General features: G+C 50.4%; 7 protein-coding genes across 7 annotated transcripts; 6 read left to right on the plus strand and 1 right to left on the minus strand.

The window, feature by feature from the left end:
* Window positions 1–915: 915 nt before the first annotated feature.
* Window positions 916–1,533, minus strand: N0V96_002667 (uncharacterized protein; the record flags this gene model as incomplete). The annotated part of the gene is made up of 1 exon (XM_053187292.2): window positions 916–1,533. The coding sequence occupies one exon, from the start codon at window positions 1,531–1,533 to the stop codon at window positions 916–918; it is 618 nt and encodes a 205-aa protein (XP_053054796.2).
* Window positions 1,534–4,587: 3,054 nt separating this feature from the next.
* N0V96_002668 (uncharacterized protein) lies at window positions 4,588–5,820 on the plus strand (the record flags this gene model as incomplete). The annotated part of the gene is made up of 2 exons (XM_053187290.2): window positions 4,588–5,101; window positions 5,159–5,820. 2 exons carry the CDS (start codon window positions 4,588–4,590, stop codon window positions 5,818–5,820), a joined length of 1,176 nt encoding a protein of 391 aa, XP_053054794.2.
* Window positions 5,821–6,990: 1,170 nt separating this feature from the next.
* Window positions 6,991–7,761, plus strand: N0V96_002669 (uncharacterized protein; the record flags this gene model as incomplete). The annotated part of the gene is made up of 1 exon (XM_053187289.2): window positions 6,991–7,761. One exon carries the CDS (start codon window positions 6,991–6,993, stop codon window positions 7,759–7,761), a length of 771 nt encoding a protein of 256 aa, XP_053054793.2.
* A 1,339-nt stretch (window positions 7,762–9,100) lies between these two features.
* AXHA1 (putative alpha-L-arabinofuranosidase axhA-1) lies at window positions 9,101–10,087 on the plus strand (the record flags this gene model as incomplete). The annotated part of the gene is made up of 1 exon (XM_053187288.2): window positions 9,101–10,087. One exon carries the CDS (start codon window positions 9,101–9,103, stop codon window positions 10,085–10,087), a length of 987 nt encoding a protein of 328 aa, XP_053054792.2.
* A 3,677-nt stretch (window positions 10,088–13,764) lies between these two features.
* SCD1_1 (Scytalone dehydratase) lies at window positions 13,765–14,466 on the plus strand (the record flags this gene model as incomplete). Its single annotated transcript, XM_053187287.2, has 3 exons — window positions 13,765–13,798; window positions 13,854–13,951; window positions 14,023–14,466. 3 exons carry the CDS (start codon window positions 13,765–13,767, stop codon window positions 14,464–14,466), a joined length of 576 nt encoding a protein of 191 aa, XP_053054791.1.
* A 67-nt stretch (window positions 14,467–14,533) lies between these two features.
* DAP1_1 (Dihydrodipicolinate synthase) lies at window positions 14,534–14,989 on the plus strand (the record flags this gene model as incomplete). The annotated part of the gene is made up of 2 exons (XM_065756589.1): window positions 14,534–14,537; window positions 14,625–14,989. 2 exons carry the CDS (start codon window positions 14,534–14,536, stop codon window positions 14,987–14,989), a joined length of 369 nt encoding a protein of 122 aa, XP_065614958.1.
* Window positions 14,990–16,415: 1,426 nt separating this feature from the next.
* On the plus strand, window positions 16,416–16,994 carry DAP1_2 (Dihydrodipicolinate synthase; the record flags this gene model as incomplete). The annotated part of the gene is made up of 2 exons (XM_053187286.1): window positions 16,416–16,498; window positions 16,535–16,994. 2 exons carry the CDS (start codon window positions 16,416–16,418, stop codon window positions 16,992–16,994), a joined length of 543 nt encoding a protein of 180 aa, XP_053054790.1.
* Window positions 16,995–17,639: the final 645 nt, after the last annotated feature.

Raw genomic sequence — 17,639 nt, forward strand, 5'->3', positions numbered from 1 at the left:
ATCTCCTTGTCCCAATAGAGCGTTGTGGGAGTCGAGTTCAGTAACAGTGTAGTGATGAACTCCAGAGGCACTCATTTCATGCTTTGGTACTTCTGCCCACATCTCGTGCTTGGGTATTGATCCACCATACAGTTCAGTTTGTGGTACATCCGACTGCAACTCCCCTGGAGCCACAGGGTGATAGTAAGCCTGGTATGCTCCATTGCCCTTTGCATGGTCAGGATATAGAGCAAGTGCAGTCGCTGCTTTGGCTGCTCGCTTCTGCTTCCGACGTTTGACGAAGCAGAACAGAGCAAGTCCGATGATGGCCCCGACGACGGCTCCAACGACAGCTCCGACAATGGCAGCTATTGGGGTGGATCCCTTGGCATCTTTGTTCTCTGCTGGATCTTGACTGGTTTCACCGGTCAAGTTTGTGTTTAACTTCCTGAACAATGCCTGAACTTCGTTGGATGACCATTGGACAGAATTGATACCACTAGATTGACGTTAGCACCTTGGCTTATGCCGTCAGCTTCCAAGTACTAGGCTCATTTTTCTTACGTTTGCTGATACCAGTCACTGACTGTCTTCGCGCTTTCGTAGTCTTTGGCGTCTGCGTCATAGTCCGTCTTCCACTTCCAGTCCGTCATATCGAAGAGACCGAATCCTTGCGGCCAGGGGTCGGCACTTGTGTATCCCGTCTTACCATCCGCTCCTCCGACTGACAGCATTTGACGGCGGCCAACTACAGCGCAGCAATGATTCCTTCTTGGATTTTTCGACTCGTAAGCAACTTGATTCCAGAAGAACCCCGGTAGGCTTAAAACGAAGACATCGTCATAAGTTGAACCTGTCTCACTGTTGGTGCCGCCGAACACAAAGCTAAAACTTCATTAGTATCAACGAGAAGTCGTACGAGATCAACGCAAATGCTCACATTTCGTAGGTTCCTTTGTTGCCCTCTACTCCCACGCTGCAGAAATTGCTGCGAGGAGTGGGCGCGTTTCCGGTTGTCTTTTGCCAGTACCAATCTCTGGTTACTGGGTCCATAAAGGTCAAGTTGCTGAAATCCTGCCATCCGAGAGGCTTCGCCTGATCAGGTTCGAGACCCCACGTTGCGCCGCCCATTATGGTGATGAGACCGTGCGGACCGAAAGTCGGGATGTAGACGGCTGAGCCTCCCGTCAAGGTGCCGTACTTGGAGAAGGCATCATTTGTCTCATTTGCCCAAGACTTCGTAGTCATGTTGTAAGACAAGATACCCGGGAGTGGCTGCGAGTAAGGGTTGGATGTCGTCCAGCCTGACGATTGTCCCCCAAACCAGAACCCAGCGTCGGGCGTACTAGCGAATGCGCCTCCCTCATTTCGACGCAATTCCTGGAAAAGTGTTGGGTTCGCGGGCGTCTCTTTTGACCATGTCCCGCCTCCTTTGCCGTCTGCTTCAAACTTCCAGGACGTGGGCTCGTCTAACGGAGCTCCAAATGGGCTATGCCCGCCCCAGATCCAGAATGTGTTCTTCTCATCGTTCTTCCACATCGCCTGTTGATCCATGGTCTTCGGTGTCTTCGGAATCTCTCTGATTTTGACGCTAGTCGCGGACCATGAAGTCGTCAAATCGATTGATAAGGTGGAGTTGACTAGTGTTCGCACCGCGTGAGAAGGTGTCGGGATTGATCGCTTCGTCGTTGAAACAACTGACCTGCGTTGGAGCCTCGCGACGTTATCGGGTTACCTCGCGCGTCGAGCTGAGAGACCTCGCCGCCATCGATGTAGGCGTAGTCGCCAAGAACCGCGACTAAACGGCTAAAATCAGTTGAATTCGATTGCCAAAAGTCTGATATCCACTACCTCTTGCTTCTGCTCGACGGAGAAAGATCTCAGGTGAGGGTACGTCTGACAGTTCCCAGGCGCGTCTCGACTGCGCATTCGAGAGGCTGGGCAGCTGCAGCACACATCCCAGCAAAACTCCCTTCACCGAAGGCTTGAGCATCATCGTTTCGCGAAATGAGAGAGTGAACAAAACAAATCACGAAACGAACAACGCGACGAAAACGCCAAAATCAACGAAAAAGTGAAGAATGAGAAGGAGAAAGTCAAGTCTCAGCCATTCAAACTCCCCGCCATGTTTGAAGGAAATGCTTCAAGAAACCAGGAAGGGAGCGGCCGCAGCGTTGGCTTCTGTTGAGGCTGATGCTGCCGAAATTAACATCAAACCCAAATCATGCTGAAAGCCTGCAAACCCATGACGCTAAATTAGAGGCGATGAGCCAAAATGCCCTGGCATTGGACAGAATGGCTTGTGAAGGATCGTTAGCGCCCTTGGCATGCTGACGGGTTTCCAAACCCTCGTCCCCTTCGTAGCCTGATGTGGCGTTGGCACATTATTCAGGAAGGCCTCGCAGCGTTGTCTCACTGTCTCTTTGATGTCCTGTCTTAGGTAACGGCCTACGTAGAGACACAGGTGATAATGTGTTGAACTGGATGACACACAATATTTCGGCTCCAACCAACTGAGCTCTGCACTTGAAAACGATCAGAGAATCTTTAGACGAAAGCCTTGTAGAAAAGCGACGGCGACGGATTAGCACAGATGACCCCCGAGGGTTTCCACATACGGACCGAACACACAGGCAACAGCTTAATCAACTTAAGGTGCAACAAGCCTTGTTCCGCCGGAGATCGTGACCGATGGTGGGCCAAATCGCCCGCGGCAATACGAATAGCGAGATGATCATCCCTGTAACGCAGACCCTTGACGATTCGGGGGCTACTCCTGGGGCTGTGCGGCACCCTGCTGCTACCTCCCAGACTATTTGTTGGTTCGGCTCAGACAAAGGGAAAGTGTTCTAGTCATAATTGTTTCACAGAATTTCCGACATTGCTGTAGACAATTTGCTCACGTTCTCTCAGACCATAGAACAATAGACTATCACCGAGTACTGAATCCCAGGAATAGTCTACATAGTTCTGGCTGAGTTTGGCGGGGACAGAAAAGTCTCAATATCCGTACACGACGGAAGATTAGTGTTGGAGCCCACTGCTCCCTTTCACGGTGAATAAAGATACTGGTGCATCTAGAGACTTCGACCATGTTAGGGACATTGTGATAGCAGCCGTTATAAAGAGTAACTATTGTGAGAACATCCTGATATTAGTCTTAAAGACCTACCACAGCATTGACTATCTGCCCTTCACCATCAGCTGCAATCAATGTCGTCAAAAACCTTTTCATAGGCAAAGCCCAGACGATGGCTGGCTCCAAGCATGCGAAAGTCCTAGCTGAAGCAGAAGTGCCAAAGTCCGTCGAGAGTGCGCTTCTACGACCAGCTAAGAGTCCGGCGCCATAGGAGACGCCAAAGAAAGGCACTCAACAGGAGTCAAATAAAAGTACCGCGCACAAGTACGTTTCGTTTCCCCCATTCCCTGGCAAGGCGAATGACGAGAAGTTGCCGGATGCTCAAAAGGAACAACAGCCAGTAGAGGCAGAGTCTCTGAAGGAAATTCAAAAGCAACAACCGTCTGTAGAAGTGGAATCAAGCCAGCAAGAGCCACTCAATGAGCCGAAGCCGCGGGCCACGCAGGGCTTCTCATTTATGGTTTTGGCACGGAAAATAAGGTAGTTCAATAGAGGCCGCCGAAATTTCAATCAAGAAATCTGTGACGCGAGATAAGACTCATTCCGACGCGTTTATATGCCAGTAGGGGAAGACAAAAACGTATATTCTTACGTCAAGAATCAACTGAAATAGTTTACTTTACCTATGAATTTGCCTTCACTACGAGTGTGTATTCGAATCCAGGAGCCAGACGTAAACTCACCCGCAGCACTGACAACACAACTTAAGTGGCCATTTGCCAGACAAACTTCCAAGTTCCAACTCTAATCTGCACTAAACGTCTTGATCTATTCAGCTTGATTGGGACTCGGCCATCTTCCCGAATGAAGATCAGAGCCAACAGTGGTTCCATGGAATAACGACAAGAGCTTTCCCACTCAAAAACTAGCTCAAAGTGAACTTTAATTCGTCCAGAGGGAGTCAATTTAGGTAACAATCTATGGGGTTAATTCGGTCACCTTTTGCTGCGCACCTAGTCTTGCCTAGTCGAATGTTGATGAACGGCGCCAAAGATTGACGCTTGAGCCATCGAGCGAGCCGCGAGGCGAGCCGTAACTGACTATTTATCCTGAAGCCGCGGAAAATTCTCGCCCATACAAAACAGACCAGTGTGTCACGACGATTCATGGCTTTGCCCCTAAGTAGGTAAACCCGAAACTCGGCCGGGAAGAGAGTCAGAGGACGAGTGACGGATGGGAATAATCTAAGAGATAGAAACTCGGCACGATTGAAACCTCACACACAGTTATAATATGATCTATCTTCCTGCCGATATGATTGAATAAGCTCAACATTCAACACAAGCTAATCAGTTGCTGTGCAACTCTATACTGCAATACTTATCCTTTAATTCGCGTGTACTTCTTGTTCGCAACCAAGGAGCACAATGTGGTTGTCTTTTACGGTTACAATGAAACTGTTGGTCACGAATCTATGCCTAGTCCAGGCCATTCAATGTCTAAAGACGGTCGAGGTCCCCTTCACCCGCATGAACGACCCTAACAGCAATTTCGTTGCATCGATGCAAATCTCGATTGGATCTCCGCCACAACAAGTTATGGCGATCTTCGACACGGGAAGCAGTGATCTCTGGGTTCCTCAGCTTAACAGCCGCCTGTGCAAAGAGCGCCTGGCAACATGCACTGCCAGCAACAACAAGAACTCTAGCGTCTCAGGTGCATTTGACAACGCAAAATCGACTACCTTCAATCCCAATCGGTCTCCATTCGAGGCTACGTACGCGAATGGTGTTGAAGTTCAGGGAACCTTCATGTCAGAATCAGTCACTGTCGGGAACACATCCGTCTCGAATAACACAATGGGATTGGGTCAGACCGGCAAACTGACATCGCCTCTAATTGCTATCCTGGGTGTTGGCCCCTCGAGCTCAGAGGCGTCCGTTCTCGCCAATAATGCCAAGCCATACACAAACTTTCCGGAAAATCTCAAGGCACAGGGGCTTACCAAGTCGTTGGCCTACAGTGTATACTTGAATGATTTCAGTTAGTTTCCAGATCTCGATCCTACATGTACGCTTGAAATTTGCTGACATCGCCAAGGGTCGCCTACTGGAAGCGTCGTGTTTGGCGGGATGGACACTGCCAAGTTCACAGGTCAAATGCAGATGGTCCCTCTCATTGGACAGAAGCTGTTCAAATCGAATGACTTTATCGTGCCTTGGACTTCCTTCTCCTTCTCGGCAGACAAGAATGCCAAACCAACTGTAATTGGAGGAAACAACTTCCCGCCCGCCCTCATTGATACTGGCAACCCGTCCTTATCCTTCCCACCAAAGATCTTGGATCAAATCGGACCGGCTATCAAGGTCCAAACACTACAGGATGGAACGAACGCATTAAAATGCAGCAGCGGCGATTTGGGTGCCAAGTTCAACTTCGAGTTCCAGACGGCCAAGGTCGAGGTCCCTCTGTCGATGATCTTTATCCCCCTCATGAAGAACGGGGCACCCGTAACCGACAAGAGCGGTAATCCCCTGTGCACACTTCCGTTGGAGCCCATTGACAGCAACGTAGCGTCTTTTGGTGCTCCTATGCTCTCGGCGGTGTACACAGTATTTGATCTTGAGAATAAACAGCTCGGGATGGCACAGGCTAAACTCAACGAGTCTGTGACAAACATCCAGGAATTTGGGCCGGCCAGCTCATCGAAGGGAACAGCCAAACGGTCACTAGCGCAAAGCGTGCGTTTCCGACAGAAGTGATCGCAAAACCATTGCATGTTGATATATCGACTTGCTTGTTGGCTGGTTTCACAAGCTCTTCCTATTTTCGCATTTCTTACTATTATTGTAGAGAGCCATTTGAGCGTGCAATTGTAGCACTTGCAAGACAAAACGATGTAACTCACAAATCACGAAATCTTTTCAATGTTGTTGACATGAGAGATGTCGGTGAGTCACGTAGTCCAACAACCTTGGGAAAACAGGGAAAGTTCAAATTCCTAGGTTTCTAGACCCAGAAAAATCACGCACTGACTGGCCTTGCTTGCGCGATAACTTATCAGCCTTCTCCATAATAGTGTCGAAATCCACAGATAAATACGGAGTTGTTGTCTTGCAGCTCCTTGCACCACCAAATCGGAGCTTGGCCTCGGGAATCACACGGACTAGTGAGCGGGTACGCAATGCAACATGTAGATCAACTTGATACGGGATGCAGAAGCAACCGCGCTGGCGTCCGGTTTTTGGTGGATCAATGAGAGGCAAACAAAAACATCAGACCTCGTACGAAGGCATCGTCATTTTGACAGAGAAATTTTGTCCCTACACTTCCTCTTCCTCGTCAACAGCTTGTCCCTACGCCTCTGGCATATTATATCAGCCTCTGTCAGGCGATAAACCCGCAGGTCTCTCTTGACATCAGATTCAACCAGCTTGCTGTAAAATAAACGCGCGAGGATATGTCTCCCGCGTCGTCAATTCACGATCCAGGCGAAAGCCAGCCGCTCCTCTCAAGGCATCGACGGCGCACTGGCACATTTCAACTGCCATCGTTCAATGGTCAGCGACTCGTGTCGCCTCTGTCTATGCGACGTGCCTCCCTGCAGGAGGTTCATCCACACCACGAAGACGTCGAGCCAGTACTGCCGGCCGCGCCAGTCGCCGCCCACCAGGAGACACGCCTACACAAGCCGCAATGGGCGCTCAGTGACAGGCCACCAAACACCTGGGCCCAAATTCGTCATTCCTGGCGGGAGGAATTTGCGTAAGTACCGGATCAACGGTCCTATCCATCTTTATATCACATCAATCGCGGACATGGTTCCCCACCGGAGGTCCCCCCGCCGGGATCACTCACGGCAATGAAGCTCTTAGATTTAAGGTAGTCCGATGCTGACCGCATACATACGTAGTGAATTCTGGGGTACCTTCATGATCTTGCTCTTTGGAGCAGGTGTCGAATGCGAGACCCGCCTGAACTACCAGTCGGCCGACATTCGCGAGAATGCCGGTGACTTCTTGCAGTGCCGTCTAGCCTGGGCAGCCGGCGTAGCTATGGCCGTTTGGATGTCCGGTGGCGTATCAGGTGGACACTGCAACCCAACTGTGACAGTCGTCCTCGCCCTCTTTCGCGGTTTCCCCTGGCGCAAGGTGCCTAGCTTCTTGGCCGCGCAGGTCCTGGGTGCCACCTTCGCCAGTCTTGCCGTCTATCTGAACTATTCTACCAGCATCGCAGAGTACGAGGGCGGTGCTGCCCGCACTCTGATCGGCGAACATGCCACTGCCGGTCTCTTCTTTACCTTTCCCAAGTCCGGGCTTCCTTATGCCGGCGCCTTTTACACCGAGTTCCTTGCCTCGGCCGTCCTGGTGGCCATTGTATTTGCCCTAGCCGACAAGAATAATCTATCGCCGCCCAAGGGCACGCAACCCTTTGCCATGTTCTTGGCTCTGTTGGCCATCGGCTCCGCCTTGGGCATCAACACCGGATACGCCATGAACGGTGCCAGAGATACCGGCCCGCGTATTGCGTTGGCCATCGTTGGATATGGCTCAGATGTCTTCACTCATGACACCTACTATTGGCTGTGGGCTCCCTGGGCTGCTGCTATTGTTGGTGGTGTTGCGGGTGCTTGCGTGTATGACGGATTTATCTACACGGGGCGTGACTCTCCGTTCAACATCCCGAGGAAGGAAGACGACTGAACGACGTAATATGAGGGTCATGTTGATCCTTAGAACTCGAGTCTAATGGGGCAGCATAAGGTCGTATGGGAATTTTCCTCCGATCACGAGTTATACAAGAGGTATGTGGGATGAGGTTTTAGCTAGCTGCAGATTGGCTATCACCTCAGATAGGATAGAAATAGACTAGACGTAAGACATCAACGGCAATTCTTGGAATAGGCGTCAAGGGAAGTCGATCAAAGGCGTGTAAAATGAGAAATTATTTTGCCATGTTGGTCACTGACAAATGACCATGTCGTCAGAACAATAGGTATTTAGCAAATGAGGCAGATAATCTACTTTCTCCAGTTCCCTTGCACTTTGTCCCGGAATTTCAAGGCGTGCAGCAAGACTTCGCATGTTGTTTGGGCCAGCTCCGGCTTGCTCGTGCTAAATGCGTGTCGCCCGGTGGAGAGCCTTTCACAACAGTACCCAACTTCACCTCATAGTGAGATCTATTCATACAGTTAATTCGAAACCTGCTTCGTCCTCAATGGCACAACCGAACATGACACCCGCTCAACCGTTTGCTCTTCAACCTTTACTCGGTTATTGTAGTTGAGCTTAGTAAGTCTCTAACATGAGGCCAACGAAGTGTTCCATCACGACTAGCTACTCCCATTGCGTCTACTACCTCACTACCAATCGGTATTTGGCGGTTACACAAATGCCAAGTCGGGGAAATTTTGGCGCTATGGCGATCAGTCCGGAAAAAGGAGAAGTCTGGGGAAACCGAGATCATCACGCACTTCGATGGAACCCTGCGCGAGTGTTAGGAGAAGTGCACCCGGAACCGAGGGACCGCAATTGGTGCGCATCACATGCGATCCGCCGGCTGAATGCAAAGCTTTCGAAAACGTTCGCGAACAATCTTAATTCGGCCCCGGAGCCGCAAAACCCGTTTATGTTCAGGTCTGCAGGGGAATTGTAGCACAGGACCATCCTCTTCAAATTACTTTCGGCAATATGGGAAGTAGTATTGGAGTCGGTAAACCATGCGGCACAAACGGCAGTCTGCATGGAGCATAGTCCAGTTTCACTTTTGTTAACCCACGAATGCCAGATTGATTAGATTCGTATCCCAGTGCGACTCTCTCGGACTCTCTCGCATTGGCGAGCAACTGCCGGTCTGCAACTAGGGGAAACTGGCTTGCTATGAACGGCTAGATGGCCAGTCACTACCAAGTAAGAGTACAAACATTTCTCTTAAATATAAAGATCGGACGACTGCCAACTCTTTCTAGTCAAGGAGCTCTTTCTATAGAGACCCAAGCTTCTTACACCAATTGTACATACCTATCTACTGCACAAAGCCCAGATGATGCTGAAAGCCAACGCGGGCGTGGTTTCAACCACCCTACTGCTTCTCGCATCCGTGACGAATATCATCGCCCAGACATGCGACCTCCCGTCTACCTACCGCTGGACGTCGACAGGCGAGCTGGCTACCCCCAAATCCGGATGGGCCTCGCTCAAAGACTTCACCACCGTCACTTACAACGGTCAGCACCTTGTATACGCGTCGACCCATGACCAAGGTTCAACCTGGGGCTCGATGAACTTTGGCCTCTTTTCCGACTGGTCTCAAATGGGTGCGGCGTCTCAAAATGCAATGACCCAGTCCGCCGTCGCGCCCACCATTTTCTACTTCCGGCCCAAGAACATCTGGGTTCTCGCCTACCAATGGGGTCCGACCCAGTTCTCTTACAAGACGTCGAGCGATCCCTCTATTGCGAACGGGTGGTCCGCGGCGCAGCCTATGTTCTCCGGAACCATCTCTGACTCCAGCACCGGCCCCATCGACCAGACGCTCATTGGCGACACGACCAACATGTACCTATTCTTCGCAGGCGACAATGGCAAGATCTACCGCTCTAGCATGCCCATCGGAAACTTCCCGGGTAACTTTGGCACCGCCTCGACGGTTGTTATGAGCGACACGACCAACAACCTCTTCGAGGCTGTCCAAGTGTACACCGTCAAGGGCAAGCAGCAGTACCTCATGATCGTCGAGGCTATCGGCGCCAATGGCCGCTACTTCCGCTCTTTCACGGCTACCAGTCTCGGCGGAGCGTGGACGGCCCAGGCCGCGACCGAGAGCAACCCCTTTGCTGGCAAGGCCAACAGCGGTGCTACCTGGACCAACGACATCAGCCACGGTGACTTGGTTCGCAGTGACCCCGACCAGACCATGACTATCGACCCGTGCAACCTTCAACTGCTTTACCAGGGACGGTCCCCTAGTTCCAGCGGCGACTACGGCCTGCTGCCCTACCGCCCGGCAGTTCTCACGCTGCAGCGATAGAACTCCTCCGCTGGGCTTCAACCTACTGGACATCTGTGGCATCAAAGTTGACACCATGAACTATTTATGAGTCCTCCCCTTGCTCAGTAGGGAGTCAGACAGCCAATTAAGAAATTTGTGTACGAAGTTAGTCTAGGAGAGTGTTTGCGCAACGAGGGGCTTCCCTTTCACATGTAAATATTGATCAAACATGTAACACATCTAGGCTAGGAGACCTTCACAGATGGTCTGCCGTTGAACATAAAATTATTATCACCATGCTTTCATGCTTTCGCCTCAAGTTTGCTAGTGACTTTAGGTTCCACTTCAGTCAGTGGTTCTCCTGTACTCAAGCCTGCGACGGCTTTACCGCATCAAGATCACGCGACTATGTAGCATTGGCTGCGAAGCTTTACATCTCTGACTTTGCGTCTCTGAGGTGTCACATATAAGGGATACAAAATGGGCTTTGGGAGGTGAAGAATGTTCAGACATGCGGTCCGTGTAATAAAGGATGCGAGCTCTACTCATACAAACAGGCAGGAAACTAGTATAGTATGCCGCAAGTCAATGGACTTCGTGGTACTGATACGGCGAAAAAGCCGACAGCTGGTCATACCCGTTGCATTAACTATGCATCGTCGGCTGAAGTACGCATCAAGTAAGCAGGTCGAAAAGCCTTGGCAAATCTGTTGGTTACATACCTACTTACGCTCATACGCAGTTCCTGGTCTCTGGCGAACCACGACGCCTAAACAGGGGGCATCTCCTTACACTTACCCCGCACTCGAGATGAGAGACGTCAGATTGTCGCTTGGAAAAAGTCCTTGCTAACGCCTCCTGAATTGCTCAACTCATACAGGCTACAGCCGCCCCGTCAAGCTTTCCCAACGTCCCTCAGTCAGCTTACTAGATCGCAAAGTGGTCGGATTGGTATCATGAGGCTATTAAATACAACTACATTTGAATTGCGAGAGTTCTCCGGCACAGACATACCTCCGTACGGCATTCTGTCCCACACTTGGGGGCGCAACGAGTTCACATTCAAAGATTTCCAACGAGCTGGATACCGCGGTGGAATCACGAAAATTGATGGCATGTGTCGTGTCGCTCGAGACCAAAGATTTTCTTGGGTCTGGATAGACACTTGCTGCATAGACAAGAGCAGCAGCACAGAGCTATCTGAGGCTATCAATTCTATGTTTGCATGGTACAGACAGGCTGCAACATGCTTTGTTTACCTCGAAGATGTTCCCGGGGGTTATAAGTTTAATCCTAAAGACAAGACCTTTGCCAACAGTCGATGGTTTAGTCGCGGTTGGACCTTGCAGGAGTTGTTGGCATCGACCACGGTATTCTTTTACGACTGGTCCTGGAACTTCGTGGAGTGGATTGAGAAGTCCGGTGACACTGACGGTAGAACCCATCCTTCCAACATGATACTCGGGAAAAGGAAGATAAGTCAAGTCTATAACGAGAGCTTCGACATAAATTCCAACATGAATAATTTCGCCTCGGCTCTCGGCAGTATAACGAACATAAACCTGATTGCGTTAACCAGAAAATTCGAAGATGTCCATCAGTCCTTCTCAGTGGCGGAGAAGATGAGTTGGGCATCGAGAAGAGAGACAACCCGCTTAGAGGATAAGGCCTACTCTCTCATGGGCCTGTTTGATGTGAATATGCCGTTGCTATACGGAGAAGGTGAAAAGGCTTTCTTTAGGCTTCAGGAAGAAATCATCAAGAAGACTGATGACGAGTCGATATTTTCTTGGGGCTACGGAGAACCTGCTCGGTTCGAAGGGGTATTGTTTGCCAGATCTCCGGCTGACTTCCTCGGATGCCGGAATGTCACAATGGTCGAGACCGCGGGCAACACCCCGCACTACTATTTAACGAACAAAGGTCTACATATTCAGACACGATTTTCAAGTGCACAACGAAGGATGGGAAATTTCATCTACGCCATGATACATTGCACGGACAGATATTTAACTTCAGGGAAGAACTGTATAGCTATCCCCCTCTACTATGTGGGCAACCTCATCATCCGACCACCTGGCGCCGTACCTCTGTTGATTGACGAAGCCGACCTCGGCAAGGAAGCTATCTATCTTTACATCCACGTTTCCAGAAGTTTCGAGAGCTTTAAAACAGACTTTCCGATGCCGGGACATATGTTAAGACGGGTGGAAAAGTCTACAACAGTTCAATTTACTAGCGCCCCAGGCAATATCAAGCTTGCTGAGGTGTACCCACCCAGCTGGTATCCGCTGTGTACGACGTCAAAGTCACTGATAGTAGTACAAGACTTGGCGTCACCAACGACATCCGCCATTGTCTGGCTGAGGTTTTGGGACCTATCCTCTGGTCTCGATTTCGCCTTACGACTGGATTTAGAGTGGGAGTTGGTACCTTCTCAGAGACCAGATCAGCTTGGGCTAGCGCTGGTGTCCGTACGCCCACTTGTCAAACTCATACGGCAGGACATGTATCTATTCGACGAGGTCTTTCATAATGGGCTATCTATATCGGAGTGGGAAGAGGAGATAGCCTGGGGCGACGGTCAGCTGGGTGCCTCCTGGGCCCAGGACGAATTCGATTCCAACATTCGATTAACATTGCCTCCTTCAAAGGGGGATACGCTTCTGACAAAGAAGTCTCTCTCAGCCGATGAGGCAAGAAGAAAAGTAAGAATAGAGGAAAGATTTCATTTAGTGCAAGCGGCGAGGGGGTTAAAGAGGTGAACAAGAATGTATTTATAGCCCCAGGAAGTGGAGATTGAGCTATACCCAATGTAGGAATCATGAATAAATACGAAGTAAGGTGTTACCAATGAGACTTCTGTTTCCATACTTACAGGTACTATCGCAATTGTTGTTTAATCACCAAGCTCTCGGAATTGTGATCGGTAAAGAGATCTGCAAGACTCACAGTGAGGTCATCAAACCTATGCCGGCCTAGGGGGAGGCAACTTGAAATAGGTAAATTGACGGGGAATAAAAGAGAAAGAAGATAGTAATGGATTGGTCTAGTAGTCAGCGGCTCCGGAGACGTAGAATTCGGTGATTGGTTGTTAGAAAGCTTGATTCGTAAATTCGATTGTGTTCCAAGTTCAACGCTATTGTCCTCATACTCTAGTAGCTTCCTACGCGTGAGCACCGTTCTCTGATTTCACGAACGCATTCCCCGCACAAAGTACGTAGCGGGTGTTTCATTTCTTACACGTCAGACGTGATCAAACCAAACATACTCGCATAGGATGATTGATTACATGATGGTCGTTCCCTGGCTGACGTATTACGGCAGATCACCTCGCGCCTTTGTCGCAGCCGCGAAGCCTGAAGGTGATGTGGTCGCACGACCGGCATCTCCCCACCTGAGTCCGGTGAAAAAGCGCCAAAAATAGGGGTCTCGGACACGCACGAAGGGGTGCGGGGGCCGCTAGTTCAACGTCCGGGCCTCCGTACCTGGGGCCCGGGCGTCTGGCGGCAGTCCGGTTGCCAGGAACTAACATGAGATGGGCCTCTATTCCGTGACATCAGACTGTTCATTGCGTCCTGTCTGTTCATCTTTTGGTAAACTATAAACTTCTCTGATATCCTTTTCTAAAGTGCAGTGAACTTGCCTTTTTATCTTTCGCCTGAAATCCCAGCTAATTCCCTGTATTTACTTTCTCATAATAAACCCCAGACACAATGGCGAGCCCTGCTGGAAACATCTCCTTTGAGGGTAGGTCATGGACACCATGCATAATTACGGAATGATTACTGACAGGTTCATCCAGACTACCTCGGCCTCTCTGGCTGCATTTTCGAGTGGGCCGACAGCTACGACTCCAAGGACTGGGATCGTCTCAGGAAATGCATTGCCCCCGAGTTGCGCGTAAGTAATCCGTTCCACGGCGCGGCCTTTCGCTACCTTCGACCACAGCTTTTGAACTAACAGCACTATAGATTGATTACCGCTCCTTCCTCGACAAGATCTGGGAGGCCATGCCTGCGGAGGAGTTCATCGCCATGATCTCGGACAAGTCCGTCCTCGGCAACCCCCTCCTCAAGACCCAGCACTTCATCGGCGGCACCCGCTGGGAGAAGGTCTCCGAGACTGAGGTCATCGGACACCACCAGCTCCGTGTGCCCCACCAAAAGTACACTGACGCCTCCCGCAAGGAGGTTGCCGTCAAGGGCCACGCTCACAGCTACAACAAGCACTGGTACAAGAAGGTCGACGGCGTCTGGAAGTTCGCTGGTCTCGCCCCCGAGATCCGCTGGTCAGAGTACGACTTTGAGGCTGTCTTCGCTGATGGACGTGATTCCTTCGGTGCTGAGGAGACTACTGACGAGAAGAACAATGTCTCTGTTGTCGAGAAGGAGCTCAAAGTTGCCGCCGCTGTTTAAATAATGTCAATGTAATGAGGGAATACCTCCGGTCATGGGAACGGCGAATCGGGACATGTAACTTACAATGGGTAATTGGGTTCATAACTTGGGCTTTTGAATAAAACATGGATACATCTGATACAGTAAATAAACAACGTAGTATCACTGACTGTTAGCCTCACTCATCAGAAGATCAAAACCTGAGGACGTCGGCACAAAGACCTGGCACTCCGGCCCGCTCCAGATCTGGTGGGCCAAGTTTACGGGCCATCTGTTCAGCTACGACGGCTGGGAATCCTGGCTCGAAATCAACGAGTCTTTTTATGGCTACTTTTCTCTTACCGGTGCTGCTAAGGAATGGGGCGTGTATGATAATAATGTCATTACCTTCACTATGTCAAAGAATATTGTTGCTGGTGACTGTTTGGTTCGGCCTGCGTGTCTTGCTCTTTACAGGCCTTCTGGCACTGAGTTCTGCCTCAACTGCGACCAAATCAAGGGTACTGAATCTAGCACCAAGACTCCCACCGTGACTACTTAGTACTAAGTTCTCTGGTGTCTGCGACTCCAACACGGACACTGCCGGTCTTTTCACCAGGGCAGCATCCGATTTGACGGATCTTTCTCAAAGCCATCCTTACATCTGTCGATAGGTTCTCTCTCTACCAGAGCGCCAAATCCTACCCCGGGCCTGGTACCACGCTAGTGACTCGGGAGCTTTTGCTACCCATGAGTTGCATCATGCGTGGTGTGCGCTCTAAGGCACTGATGCCCAGCATGAGTAAGCTATTGCCGCACCGTCTCGTCGATGATGAAGAAGATGGCAAGATGGTTTTAGCAGCGATGCAAGCGCTTCTGAAGCTTGGGACTGCACTTGAAGATACCTTACTGAGAAGAAATCTTTTCTCATTTCAATGGGTTTCATCTGTGAAACATTTCTATAGCTTGTAGATATTGAATCTCGGTCTTTCAAGGTTACTTAATACTCACAATACCTTATGCTCTGTATTCCAATCTTCACTTTGTGTTGGACTGTATCTTGTCTGAGTGAATTGAGAGCAAGTTAGTCGGCTCAAGACCATCGTACCTTAATGTGGGACAAGTGACGATTTGTGAATCGACACACTTACCCAGTGAAGTCGTAGCACATTGCCAATACAGAGATTTCAAATCGACTGGCGTACAATTTATTTCATGGTGCACACATGTACGTGACGCAGCTTCCGTGTTCTTTAAGGTATCTTAACATGGCCTGCAGTCAGGTTTCCAACATAGGTTTTGGTAGAGCTTGTTTCTAAGGGGGAGCTGCATCGAACGAAACAACAACTTTGAAGCTGAATATCCCACCAACTTCGGAATGTCGTCAGTTTAATCACCTTGTCCTTCCTTTCTTCTCTTCATAATGAACTTTCTAATTTGAGGATGTAGGGTAGTAGGCTTGGGTTTACGCCCAATTTACGGTTATCCCACATCTCTGTATTACTATGTACCGAAGATATACTGCAGTGAGTGGGGTAGATGATAGCTCACAAGGCATGATGTCTTTTCACAAGCCACGGAGCAGCGACTCTAGCTCTTGTGAGCCGTGATAGCTTCAGTTTTGGAGCGCGCTGCTGACAAAGCATGCGTCACGTGGAAAAGGTGGATCCAGCTTGATGATGACATAAGATATGGCTTTGGCGGGGCACAGATCGGCAGTGCACGGAGCAGCAGGAGCCTGAGCCGTCGACGGGAACTTGGAGAGCTCCGACGGAGCCTGGCGGGTGGTTGCTTTCTAAATGGTTCTCCTGTCGACAGCAGCTTGAACAGCCTCATCTTGCGACAGGAAGCGGGACTGGCCAATTTATGTTCGATACTCTTTTTCTAGAACTCGAGAATAGACCAAACGTGGCCAAGCTAGAATACCTTGAACCTCAGTTAGACAACAGCTCCGACAAATCCACAAACCGTACCTTCGAACCATCATCATGGACTACGTTGACAAGCGACTCCAGGAGGAAGCAGTGAAGCTGCACGTGGACCAAGGGCAAGTCAACAAACCTCTTATACGGTCGACATCAATCAGCTAACCTCAATGTCCCAACAGCAACGCCTTCTTCACCCCCCTCAACATCCTCTTCCTCCTCGTGAATATCTACACAATCTACGTCCTCCTCCGCCCGACCCCGCCTCCGGTCCTCCCGAAAGAGCCACCCGCGACCGTCTTCCGCGTCTTTAACCCGCGCACCCTCCTCCCCTTCACCGGCGAGAACGATACCCCCATCTACCTCGCCGTCCGCGGCCGCGTCTTCGACGTCTCACACGGTCGCAACTTTTACGGCCCCGGCGGACCCTACTCCAACTTTGCCGGCCGTGACGCTTCGCGCGGCCTGGCCCTCGGCAGCTTCGATGAAGATATGTTGACGGAGGATCTGGACGGCCCGTTGGACCCGCTTGAGGGACTGGGACCTGACGAGATTGAGGCGCTTCAGGGATGGGAAGAGAACTTTGACAGCAAGTACCTTGTTGTTGGCCGGCTAACTGCCGTCGGTGATGAGGACAAATAGACTCAACATTGATAATGTTGGTAGGATTGACAACGTGCTCTTTTCCCGCAGGGCTTGAATAGACTCAAATGTTGAAAGGGAACTGTTTCTGACCAGGGTTCGCAAAGTTCTGATGTTCTCGGTGTCACGCGATTCAATGTGGACAGCCAGTACCCAACCCAACTACGTTGATTCGACACGTTGTGCAGGGTTCGAGAAGCTGTCTTGTACCTCTCCGCTTCTCGAATCTCCCACAGGGACTTGAACGCATCAGATATGGCAATACGACATCATGTACTCGATAACCAGTTAAGCGCCCACGACTCCGCCGAGTGCTTCCAGCGAGATTGACAGCCGGCCCGAAAAAATCAGATTCCACAACATGCATTGTCGCTCTGTCTATTGTTAAGACACAATAACATGACGCAAGGGAGCTGCGTGGGGAGGCAGCCGCCAAAAGAGGGCCGCTTTCAGGTTAGTCAGATTATAGCGTCACCAGGAGCCAGCGAGGGAAAATCTTGAGTGAGATGAAATAATGCTGACAGCCTGACAGTGGTGGCTGGACCCCTCCCTTCCCCTGTCCCTTCTGAACCAGTTTCCTTTCTCCCCCCCGTCGAAGCTTGCGGTGAAGCTTCAGCGCAGGCAGCGATATTCAGGAGATTGGAT

Source organism: Colletotrichum fioriniae (genome assembly GCF_027942845.1).
Source record: "Colletotrichum fioriniae strain IMI 355084 chromosome Unknown scaffold_2, whole genome shotgun sequence".
Classification (NCBI taxonomy): Eukaryota; Fungi; Ascomycota; class Sordariomycetes; order Glomerellales; family Glomerellaceae; genus Colletotrichum; species Colletotrichum fioriniae.